Below are 13,415 nucleotides of genomic sequence, written 5' to 3'. Positions count from 1 at the left end.
CTTAGAGATTTGCTCCCCAATTTGGTCCCACCGAACTTGACCTGTAGATAAATAAGTAACCCTCAAGGTCCGCTGTAATTGGCCAGTGGGTTTCAGACGCAATCGGAATCAGCGAATCTCATATAGGAAACTACAGGGTGTTTCAAAAATGACCGGTATATTTGAAACGGCAATAAAAACTAAACGAGCAGCGATAGAAATACACCGTTTGTTGCAATATGCTTGGGACAACAGTACATTTTCAGGCAGACAAACTTTCGAAATTACAGTAGTTACAATTTTCAACAACAGATGGCGCTGCGGTCTGGGAAACTCTATAGTACGATATTTTCCACATATCCACCATGCGTAGCAATAATATGGCGTAGTCTCTGAATCAAATTATCCGAAACCTTTGACAACGTGTCTGGCGGAATGGCTTCACATGCAGATGAGATGTACTACTTCAGCTGTTCAATTGTTTCTGGATTCTGGCGGTACACCTGGTCTTTCAAGTGTCCCCACAGAAGTCACAGGGGTTCATGTCTGGCGAATAGGGAGGCCAATCCACGCCGCCTCCTGTATGTTTCGGATAGCCCAAAGCAATCACACGAATATTCATTCAGGAAGTTAAAGACGTCGGCCGTGCGATGTGGCCGGGCACCATCTTGCATAAACCACGAGGTGTTCGCAGTGTCGTCTAAGGCAGTTTGTACCGCCACAAATTCACGAATAATGTCCAGATAGCGTGATGCAGTAATCGTTTCGGATCTGAAAAATGGACCAATGATTCCTTTGGAAGAAATGGCGGCCCAGACCAGTACTTTTTGAGGATGCAGGGACGATGGGACTGCAACATGGGGCTTTTTGGTTCCCCATATGCGCCAGTTCTGTTTATTGACGAAGCCGTCCAGGTAAAAATAAGCTTCGTCAGTAAACCAAATGCTGCCCACATGCATATCGCCGTCATCAATCCTGTGCACTATATCGTTAGCGAATGTCTCTCGTGCAGCAATGGTAGCGGCGCTGAGGGGTTGCCGCGTTTGAATTTTGTATGGATAGAGGTGTAGACTCTGGCGCATGAGACGATACGTGGACGTTGGCGTCATTTGGACCGCAGCAGCAACACGGCGAACGGAAACCCGAGGCCGCTGTTGGATCACCTGCTACACTAGCTGCGCGTCGCCCTCTGTGGTTGCCGTACGCGGTCGCCCTACTTTTCCAGCACGTTCATCCGTGACGTTCCCCGTCCGTTGAAATTTTTCAAACAGATCCTTTATTGTATCGCTTTTCGGTCCTTTGGTTACATTAAACCTCCGTTGAATACTTCGTCTTGTTGCAACAACACTGTGGTCTAGGCGGTGGAATTCCAACACCAGAAAAATCCTCTGTTCTAAGGAATAAACCATGTTGTCTACAGCACACTTGCACGTTGTGAACAGCACACGCTTACAGCAGAAAGACGACGTACAGAATGGCGCACCCACAGACTGCGTTGTCTTCTATATCTTTCACATCACGTGCTGCGCCATCTGTTGTTGAAAATTGTAACTACTGTAATTTCGAAAGTTTGTCCGCCTGAAAATGTACTGTTGTCCCAAGCATATTGCAACAAACGGTGTATTTCTATCGCTGCTCGTTTAGTTTTTATTGCCGTTTCAAATATACCGGTCATTTTTGAAACACCCTGTAAGAGAGCAAAGCTCTAGAGAGTGCCGTAAAGATCACCTGCTTTGGGCCATTGCAGAGAGCTTGAGTGTGAAGAGTCTTCGAGCTAGAGCAGCACACAGAGGCCATGTTGATCTTAGAATTATTGGCCACTACTGCAGCTACCTTCTGCCCTCACACATCTTAAGAGTGGTAAGCAAGGGCCATCTTTGCACTCTTCGAGATGAGGCAAGTGGAAAGTCAGTTAACTTGCATCAGAGTTTCGTTTTGCTGATCTAATTTTCACAGCCACCTAGTTGCACCCATCAGGGACTTAGGTGAGTGTGCTGGTGTTTGTTATTGCTTTTTCGGGACCTCTCTTTAACTCATTAACGTTTTTGCGATCATTGGCCATATTCGCAACACAGTTTTATATCATTCTTTCATGTGTCCAGCTGTGTCAAATCTATAGTACGTTTGTAAAACCCCTTGTCCAATTACTAATTGTCTGTGCACGTCATTCAGTGGATAAAACAATTTTGATGTCTTTGGAGAACAAACCAGGTTGTTGTAGTGACCATTAATTTTCTTTTATAATTTGATGTATCACATTATCAATATGTCGGTATGAGATGTGATACTCATATTTTCATGTTTAATTGGGCCAAACCTGCTAATTTTCGTTTAATAATCTGTTATCTGTGGCGCAATTTTGTTTCCTTTAAATTACCATGATTTGACGGGGAGCTTCCCATCTCTCTAGGTCACTGGGCACAGGATCTGTAGCATCTCAGGGGCATGCTAAACTGCTCAACCGCTGCCACACAAATTGGAGCAGAGCCATAAAATCATGGTGGACTAAAAGGAAACCTAATGAAAAAATGCTAAAAGAAATTTAACAGAAAGTTACGTTGAGTAACATGATAAAGAGAAGAAAATTTATTTAACCGAAAACGAAATTTCCTTAACAGATTCTTATAAAACATCTTGTAAGTGGAACAAATGCAGCAGCTGCAACCAAATGGCGTGGGTCAGAGGTGGCTGCATCAACGACACTTTACCTTTGGTGTCTGATGTGTCTATCCTTCCCTGTCCCCTCGCCATTTGTACCATTTAGCTGTAGTTGCTCCGTGCATGCGGAATGATTCAGCTGTCCGTACCTATTGGTTTTATACGACTAGCAACGCATTCAAAAACACGTAAGCTTTTCATATTCTCTCGCTCGCTATGCGTAAACTATTAGTCCTGCAGACAAAATAAACAGGAGATGTTTGTAGGAAATTTAATGTAGTTAAATTTTTAATGGAATATGTTTCCGCTGGGGCAACGATTTTCGAAGTCTCAGAAAAACGCGTTTGAAGATCACTTTGTATCGTTTCCGCTGGGGGTCACGAGGTATTCAAGAAAAATTCGTTTGAATGTCACTTTGTATGTTTTTCTTGAATAATTCGAAAACTAAGGCCTCTAACTAAAATTTAAACCAACACAAAATTTAACTGTTTTAAACTGCCTACAACATGGTCCTGTTCATTTTTTTCTGAAGCACTAATAGAATGCACCTAGCGAGCGAAAGAATATAAAGATCACACACATGGTTTTTGAAGGCATTCTGGGTTGCATACAACCCGTAGGTAGGCGAAGCTGAATTACATTTGAAACTCCCATTGGTTTTCCCAATTCTTCTTTTTTTTTTTTTTTGGAAGAGAACGTTATTAGACAATAAGGTATTGTGCAGCGAGAAATACTAAAGAAGATTTTGATTGACTTAGATGAACTGAAAGAAAATTCTGGAAGAATAGCAATTGTAAAGGGAGCAGTTATCAGCGATATGTTTTGCTGATGACGTAATCTTACTGCCCAAAAGAAAAAAACATGAACTGTTTATCTAACGATTAGTCTAGGTATGCTTAGTAAGCCTTTCAGACGAGTCGAGACTGCTAGAAATTTAGGAACCATAGCGAGAAGTGACGTTATGATTAGACTTGCTAACTTATGTGCATGGGCGTTAATGAAATCTCCAAGCATGTCATATTTCACTGAGTGCACTTCCTTGGACAAGCATGTTATTAGTAGCTACGTGTGTTTTGTAATGTTACACATAATTTAGATACAGAAATATGTAACTTGGGGGGGGGGGGGGGTTCAATGTGCCTTACACAAAGAGCTATAAAATAATAAAACAGTGTAGCTTAACTTAAAAGGTCGATCAACAGTAGTACCAAGTGTATTATGACAAATAATTCAGATATTTTAGGCACGGAAATATTTAATGGTGGTGACCATTGTGTCTTGCACCAAGTCTGGTACAATAATCGAACAATGCTCACTGACAAATGCAGGTAAATATGTGTATTAGATCCATAGTGGTGTCAATTGTATTTTGGTAAATAATATAGATAATTTAAACCTGAAAGAACTTAATTTTAGCGTTCGGTCGAGCCTTGCACCAAGAAGGGCACGTAATCGAACTGTTTATTGTCAAGTGGAGGTAAAATGCTGATATGTGACTGGCTCTTTCATCTTAATGGCTGGTAATATACAAGCGATATATATACGGTGGTTCATTGATAGTGACTTGGACAAATATCTCACGAAATAAGCATCAAACGAAAAAACTACAAAGAACTAAGCTTGAAAGGGGAAACCAGATGACGCTATGGTTGGCCCGCTAGATGACGCTCCATAGGTCAAACGGATATCAACTGCGTTTTTTTAAAAATAGGAACCCCCATTTTTTATTACATATTCGTGTAGTACGTAAAGAAACATGAATGTTTTAGTTGGACCACTTTGTTCGCTTTGCGATAAATGGCGCTGTAATAGTCCCAAACGTATCAGTACGTGGTACCACGTAACATTCCGCCAGTGCGGACGGTATTTGCTTCGTGATACATTACCCGTGTTAAAATGGACCGTTTACCAATTGCGGAAAGGGTCGATATCGTGTTGAAGTATGGCTATTGTGATCAAAATGCCCAACGGGCGTGTCCTATGTATGGTGCTCGGTATCCTGGACGAAAACATCCAAGTGTCCGGACCGTTAGCCAGATAGTTACGTTGTTTAAGGAAACAGGTAGTGTTCAGCCACATGTGAAACGTCATCCACAACCTGCAAAAAAATGATGCCCAAGTAGGTGTTTTAGCTGCTATCGTGGCTAATCCGCACATCAGTAGCAGACAAATTGCGCGAGAATCGGGAATCTCAAAAACGTCGGTGCTGAGAATGCTACATCAACATCGATTGCACCCGTACCATGTTTCTGTGCACCAGGAATTGCATGGCGACGACTTTGAACGTCGTGTACAGTTCTGCCACTGGGCACAAGAGAAATTACGGGACGATGACAGATTTTTTGCACGCGTTCTATTTAGCGACGAAGCGTCATTCACCAACAGCGGTAACGTAAACCGGCATAATACGCAGTATTGGTCAACTGAAAATCCACGATGGCTGCGACAAGTGGAACATCAGCGACCTTGGCCGGTTAATGTATGGTGCGGCATTATGGGAGGGAGGATAATTGGCCCCCATTTTATCGATGGCACTCTAAATGGTGCAATGTATGCTGATTTCCTACGTAATATTCTACCGATGTTACTGCAAGATGTTTCACTGCATGACAGAATGGCGATGTACTTCCAACATGATGGATGTCCGGCACATAGCTCGAGTGCGGTTGAAGCGGTATTGAATAGCATATTTCATGACAGGTGTATTGGTCGTCGAAGCACCGTACCATGGCCCGCACGTTCACGATCTGAAGTCCCCAGATTTCTTTCTGTGGGGAAGTTGAAGGATATTTGCTATCGTGATCCACCGACAATGCCTGATACATGCGTCAGCGCATTGTCAATGCATGTGCGAACATTACAGAAAGCGAACTACTCGCTGTTGAGAGGAATGTCGTTACACATATTGCAAATGCATTGAGGTTGAGGGACATCATTTTGAGCATTTATTGCATTGATGTGGTATTTACAGGTAATCACGCTGTAACAGCATGCGTTCTCAGAAATGATAATTTCACAAAGGTACATGTATCACATTGGAACAACCGAAATAAAATGTTCAAACGTACCTATGTTCTGTATTTTAATTTAAAAAAAAACCTGTTACCAACTGTTCGTCTAAAATTGTGAGCCATATTTTTGTGACTATTACAGCGCCATCTATCACAAAGCGAAAAAAGTGGTCCAACTAAAACATTCATATTTCTTTACGTACTACACGGATATGTAATAAAAAAGGGGATTCCTATTTAAGAAAACGCAGTTGATATCCGTTTGACTTACGGCAGCGCCATCTAGCCGGCCAATCATAGCGCCATCTGGTTTCCCCCTTCAAGCTAGACAAGTTTCCGTCTTTGTAGTTTTTTCGTTTGACGCTTATATCGTGAGATATTTTGCCCAGTCAATGAACCACCATACATGGTGGGGCAAATAAGTGGCCCAGCGTTCCAGGGTACAAAGGAACACAGCAGAGGAAAGGCAATATAGTACACACCTGACTACAGCAGATGGTGAAAGTGATCGCCATTCATGGCCCTTGTCAACAAGTTGCTGAAGGCGGGTCGAAGCTGGATTGCTGCAATTTCTGCAGTCTCTTCCGAAATGTTCTGCTGCAGTTCTTCTGGACTACGAAGGATGTTGCGACACACCCTAGACGTGTGGGCTCCCCACGCAAAGTAATCGTACACTGCCAGATCAGGTGACTTGGGTGGCCAGCTACGACCGCGACCTCTGCTAACAACTCTGCCAGTCGTGAATATTGTGTAAATGTGTTCCAAGGTTCGGTCGGCGGCGTGGATGTTCCTCTATCCTCATGGAATTATCTGTAGGTCTTTTTCCCCTCCGTTAATGGTGTCACAAATGGGATCCACTAGTCCAGGCCGATTTTATTTGCCCCACCCTATACATACATTGAGATGACAAAAACGTGTAAAAGAACAACGCATTGGCGGAGCTGTACTTTGTAATCAGGTGATGCATGTGAAAACGTTTCCACCTGATTAAGACCGCACTACGGGCATTGTGACACACTCTGAACGCGATGTTGTAGTTGGAGCTAGACGCGTGAGACATTCCATTTCGGAAATAGTTAGGAAATTCAATAATTTAACGTCCACAGCGTCAAGAGTGTGCCGAGAATACCAAATTTCAGGCACTACTTCTCACCACGGATAACGCAGTGGCCGACGACCTCCGCTCATTGACAGAGATCAGCGGCGTTTGCGTAGAGTTGTCGGTGCTGACAAACAAGTCACACTGCATGAAATAAACTCGGAAATCAATGTGGGACGACAGACGAACATATCCGTTCGGACAGTGCGGCGAAATTTTACGTTAATGGGCTATGGCAGCAGACGACCGACGCGAGTGCCTTTGCTGACAGAACGACATCACCGAGGCTCGTGACCATACGGGTTGGACATTAGACGACCAGAAAACTGTGGCCTGGTCAGATGTCCCGTTTTCAATTGGCAAGAGGTGATGGTAGGGTTCTATGTGGCCCAGACCCCACGAAGACATGGAAGCAAGTCTTGAACTAGGCAATGTGCAAGCTGGTGGTGTCTCCATAATGGTGTGGGCAATGTTTATGTGGAATGGACTGGGTCTTCTGGTCCAAGAGAACCGACCATTGACTGGACATGGTTATGTTTGACTGCATGAAGGCCATTTGCAGTGAAAAACGATGAAATTTTTACGGATGGTACCGAGCCACAACTGTTCACGATTGATCTGAAGAACATTTGGACAATTCGAGCGAATGGTTTGGCCACCCAGATAGCCCGACATGAATCCCATTGAACACATATGGGCATAATCGAGAGGTCAGTTCGTGCACAAAATCCTAACTTTCAACACAAAGTTACATTTTTTTTAATGGTAGATGTTTGCGAGGTGCCGGGGCTAGCAGTGTATTTAACACTAAATTCTAGAATCTACACATGCAAATGATGCTCTAAGCCCCCCCCCTATTCTATCTCCGACTTTTGCTGTTGCACAAGGATTAAAAAATATACGCGAACTGATTGTAATCAACCCTGCAAGTGGAGTAGAAAAGAGTTTGGCACCTGCAATAATTTAATTTGATAAATAAGTTAAATAAAGGAAGGTTTCATTAAATGTAGTGAGAAATGATGGGTTGCTCTACCGATTAACAGAATGAAAGTTCTGTCCAAAATAACAATATGATTTATTAAGACTAAACACAAAATAATAAACAAAAACACATGAAACATTTACAATACATCAAATTGGCTCAAATTGGATACACAAACAAACGCTGTGAAGGTGAAGTCCCTAAACTAGATTGTGAGGTTTATGACGAAGTGATATGTGGAGCCAATTCCTTGCCACTCAAATCTTAAGAGAGACACACAGCTAACCCAACATTAATTGCTGCTACTCAAGACAGAACAAAGTTAGAAAAAGACGAACAGGCGCACTCTGCTGGGCTCTGATTATCACCTAGGAAAATCCCTATCTGCCGGTGCTGCGGACATACATTACCAAACTGTCTTCTTAACTGCCAGAACACGATCTGGCGTACCGGAGGCGAGGGCTGGTTGCTTCGACGTCCTCGACCGAAAGGCGAGAGCCGACTACCCCAGAGCACCCGTACATGCCGAACACAGAACATTCCCGCCCCCACGACAGTGGCCATGGTAAAACGTTCCAATCAGCAACTCGAAAACCGGTGGAAAATTCCACTCCATTGCCGGAGCACTACCATTCCACCAATGGAGAGTCTTGGCGCCAATTTCTGCGCTGATTTTTGCTGCGTCACGGAGCTATGTCGTGAGCAAGCCAATCACAGTTACTATTTTGCAGAAAGCGCGGGAATTTTCCCGCCACAAATGCCTGGGTACACAAGTCATTCCCACGCCTCGCTGGTAGCCCGTCAGAAAGTGTTTTCGCTAAGTTTCTGTGAAGTAACGGAACCTCTAGCCCAGCCGCTACTTCAGGCCCCGGCAGGCGTGTCTCTTGACAATGTCGGCGTCTGGAAAGCATTCACTCGACTGCCTCCCACCCGTCGGCTTAACCCTCTCGAGATCAGTAGAGCCCGCCTGTCACCGGACCACCTGGGTGACGAGAGACGCTACGTGGGAAGTCCGCGTGTGAAGGAATAGCAACTTTCCACCGAATGCAATTAGAGAGGAGAATCGTAAGATAGAAATATGAGAAGGGGCTCATGCCACCTCTCATGTTTTTACCGCTGTAATGCAAAGTAAACGTCCAATCGGCGATGGCGGACTTTGTTTCACTACTCTAAACCTTATTCCTACCGGAATACTTTTAATAATGGAAATGGAGCCATGGTTTCTGCCATAAGTAATGCGGGTTGTCTGCACTGTCCTGAAGTGTTCTATCGGCAACCCTTGCTTTGCACATTACGGCAGGAACTGTGGCCCCTTTGCCAATCACATCCAAATATTTTAGTGCCTTTTAGCATGAAACGCCCAACAGGCGTCTGTGAACGTTTAACTAAGGCACACACACTGATGGGCAAGCATCAGCTGGCGCGGAACTCACCTGAACTGCCAGTATTCGCTCTTGTCAGGGTCCAGGGTCGTGTGGTTTCTGGAGTACCTGTTTCCTCGTCCGTTGGCCAGCCACACGTCGTAGCATTCGTCAGAGTCCACCAGAACATACGCTAAACAGAGAAAGGCCCGCTGTTACACTTCGACTGCAGATCAACCTCAATTAGCCAAAACTTAATGACCACTGCCAACTGCAAAGTCGCTTGGTAGCTCGTGGCTCGGTACAGAAAGTATACAGGGTGTTACAAAAAGGTACGGCCAAACTTTCAGGAAACATTCCTCACACACAAATAAAAGATGTTATGTGGACATGTGTCCAGAAACGCTTAATTTCCATGTTAGAGCTCATTTTAATTTCGTCAGTATGTACTGTACTTCCTCGATTCACCGCCAGTTGGCCCAATTGAAGGAAGGTAATGTTGACTTCGGTGCTTGTGTTGACATGCGACTCAATGGAGCACGTTATCATGATTTCATACGGGATACTCTACCTGTGCTGCTAGAACATGTGCCTTTACAAGTACGACACAACATGTGGTTCATGCACGATGGAGCTCCTGCACATTTCAGTCGAAGTGTTCGTACGCTTCTCAACAACAGATTCGGTGACCGATGGATTGGTAGAGGCGGACCAATTCCATGGCCTCCAAGCTCTCCTGACCTCAACCCTCTTGACTTTCATTTATGGGGGCATTTGAAAGCTCTTGTATACGCAACCCCGGTACCAAATGTAGAGACTCTTCGTGCTCGTATTGTGGACGGCTGTGATACAATACGCCATTCTCCAGGGCTGCATCAGCGCATCAGGGATTCCATGCGACGGAGGGTGGATGCATGTATCCTCGCTAACGGAGGTGATTTTGAACATTTCCTGTTACGCTGGTACGTCCTGTTGCTGTGTGTTTCCATTCCATGATTAATGTGATTTGAAGAGAAGTAATAAAATGAGCTCTAACATGGAAATTAAGCGTTTCCGGACACATGTCCACATAACATATTTTCTTTTTTTGTGTGTGAGGAATGTTTCCTGAAAGTTTGGCCGTACCTTTTTGTAACACCCTGTATAAAATGGGCAGATGCGAGTGCGGAATCATTCTAGCGAGGATATTAGCTGCAAATGCATATGCGACTTTGGTAAAGGGCAGATTATTGCGGTCTAGTACCTGGGAGATCGCGAAGATGGTTGACTGTTTGTGTGCTACTGTCACGAACATCTGTGGAAAGTGGTTGAAGTACTGTGAAACCGCTAGCAGCCGACAGGGTGTTGGACGCGCACACCTCATAACGGAAAATGGATGTAGAGGAATCAGTGGCGATCTGTGGGAGATATGGCGACAGAGTACAATGCTGGTGCAGAGACAAGTGTTGCGGAGCACACCATTCAGTGCACATTGTTGAACTAGGATTTCACAGCCGACGAATCTTTCCTCACGACGACTCCACGATGTCATTAGTCGCTATTACGTTGGCTATGTCATCGAGCTGGGTCGTGCATGAATGGAAATGTCTGGATATTGCATTATCCAGGCGAACGGCTGTTTCGAAACATGCACTGCGCCACAGACGTAGGCCGGTGGGGGCAGTATTGACCGTGGAGGACATTCACCTTGGCTTCAGTGGGATCTGTAACAGTAATCGAAGGCATCTTGACAGTTGTGGATTGCGTCAACATTACTCGTAACAGTTGCATCCCTTCAGGAGTGATGTCTTTCCCGACAGCGACGGCATCAACCAGATTGATGGCTGTCCGTTTCACAAGGCCAGAATCGTACTACAGGTGTTTGAAGACCAAGATCGTGGACTCACTTTCGTATCTTGGCCACCAAATTCGCCTGATCTCTCCGCAATGGAGTGTACCAGGGACGCTAGAGTTGCCAGCACCGCGCTTACAAGACACCAGGCAGTCATGTACGGTAATTACGTGCCCTGTGGATGGACATCAGGTGCCACACACTTCCGAAAATTTACGGAGTACTTGTCGAATACATACCACGCAGAACATCTACTACATTGTGCTCGTAAGGTGAAACAACACATTGTTAAGCAAGTGGTAATAATGTTTTGGCTCATGAGTTTATACAGGTTTAAAGTAGTTCAACCAGTTGTACAATACGTTACCGCTGTCCAGCTTCACATTATAGATGTACAGGTGCATGCTGCTTGCTTGTGTGTGTGTGTGTGTGTGTGTGTGTGTGTGTGTGTGTGTGTGTGTGTGTTTTGTACTCTAGCTCGTCACAGGAATTCCTCTTTTGTGTATACCCGTCAATGACTCAACACTTCTGATATTCGATGAATGGTCTCCAATTCTAAAGAATACTGCGGAAGTTCCATGTGATGTTACAAACTTTCAGGGATCATGGACAAGGATATATGTACCAATGTGTGGTAATGGTCCCCAGTCTGGAAACGATCGAGTTCAAAGTTATAAGCGAAAATTCTTCTGATGCCTTTGACAGTGCAATACGTGTACCAGTTCTGTCACTGTTAAGATTGTAGGTACGCAGCTTTCATAAGACCAAAACAAGAAAAAAATGTATAATAAGCATGTGCTCTAAAATGCATACCTTAAGAGCTAAGAGCAGTTGTTCATCTTTCCTTCTGTGAAACACATCCCTCCTGTGAACAGTGTGCTGGTGTAACCTGTCGACAGTAGGTGCTGGACCGAGTGCGTCTATCGCGACAGAGACCAGAGATAAACCGAGAAGCAACACGCTAGCGGCACCCTCTCGACAACATGTATCCAGACCGCCGCCGCTGACCGGAGAGCCTGAGGCGCTAACTCACACTACAGTTGGCGTCTGTCAGTTCACATCGCAGGTTACGACAGTACATAACGACCAGATTAGTGTAATAGCAAGGTTACCGATACTGTCTGCAAGATGACTTTTACTGATGGACTCTGTTCAAGTTAAGTAGCAGCTTCAAGTATATAAAAAACCGTATTAATCCACCTGTGCAATTGCGTTGTAGAAAAAGGTTATCGGCCACCCATAACATTCTTTCCCTTGTTTCCTTGCGGTACAAGACTCCAGACTCCACGGTATCGACTAGGATCGGATAATTCAGTGGCGATCGAAGGTAATCAACTTGGCCGAAGGTTTTTCTTGCGTCTTTTGTGTTCCACATTGCAGGGGTGATCGTTTTCAAGTTTTTCTAATTGCTAATTTGCTGTTGTGTTCTTGCATGTATTTCTGGAGGAGAGCCGCAGAACTAGTCAAATTTCTCTTTTCAGATACTTTGCTTCCTTTTTGATATACCGTGGTTGTGTAAACCATGGTTACCCCGTCCCCTCCACCCCCTGCCTCCGCGCCTCAGTCACAGACGGCCAATTTGATGGATCTAACACAAGTTTTTCCGTTGCAGAACCAAGTCGCTCTCTGACGACAGTAAAACTACTACTGGCTGCACCAGCTGCGTCGACCGCACAACCACAATCGACCAACCAATCAGCCCAACAGACGAATAGATTGAATACCTGACTCGGTTCCAAGCACACTGTCAAGTTCATCATGTTCAATGTCCTGTAAAGTTACAATACATCCATTCGACTACAGGGTCCCCAGTGTTCAAGTTTCCCTACTGCGTCTCCCTAAGAACTAGCTCAAATAGCTCTGAGCACTATGGGACTTAACATCTGAGGTCATCAGTCCCCTAGAACTTAGGTCAGTTAGGTTTAAGTAGTTCTAAGGACATCATACACATCCATGCCCGAGGCAGGATTGGAACCTGCAACAGCAGCGGTCGCGCGGTTTCAGACTGAAGCGCCTAGAACCGATCGATCACACCGGCCGGCGAGAACTAACCTATGACCAGGTAATCGCTGCATTAACTATATACTGTGACAAGCAAATCCACGTTGCTGCAGCTAGATATCAGTTCTTTCGCTTGCAGAAAAAGCCGATACAGACGTACCGCCAGTGCTACACAGAATTAACGGGCATGCTAGGAAGTGTAAATTTAAGTGTAGTTGTGGCAACTTTTACAGTGATTTAATGAGAAGGGATGCAATAACATTCAATGTGCCAGATAGCATAATACAGGAACAGTTTTTAAAGTACTTTGATCCATTGCTTCCCCAAATGTTGCAAATCTTAGAGCAATATGATTCGGTTTCCATAGCGGCCGGTAAGTTTGACCAGGCCCAGATTTTTCGGTTTGAGTCGTTCCTTGGTCGCGACAGACCAACACAACCACAACAACGAGCGTGTACACAGTTGCGTACACAGCCACATAGACACGTAAATA

General features: G+C 44.6%; 1 protein-coding gene across 1 annotated transcript in view; it reads right to left on the bottom strand.

The window, feature by feature from the left end:
• The window catches only part of LOC124805250 (lipase 3-like), a 146,806-nt gene that overhangs the window by 72,617 nt on the left and 60,774 nt on the right, over positions 1-13,415 (bottom strand). The window contains exon 3 of the mRNA XM_047265762.1: positions 9,163-9,283. Within this exon, the coding sequence (XP_047121718.1) occupies positions 9,163-9,283 (121 nt within the window). The remainder of the gene's footprint in view (positions 1-9,162; positions 9,284-13,415) is intronic.

Source organism: Schistocerca piceifrons, chromosome 7, assembly GCF_021461385.2.
Source record: "Schistocerca piceifrons isolate TAMUIC-IGC-003096 chromosome 7, iqSchPice1.1, whole genome shotgun sequence".
Lineage (NCBI taxonomy): Eukaryota > Metazoa > Arthropoda > Insecta > Orthoptera > Acrididae > Schistocerca > Schistocerca piceifrons.
This window is presented reverse-complemented; position numbering and strand designations above follow the sequence as displayed.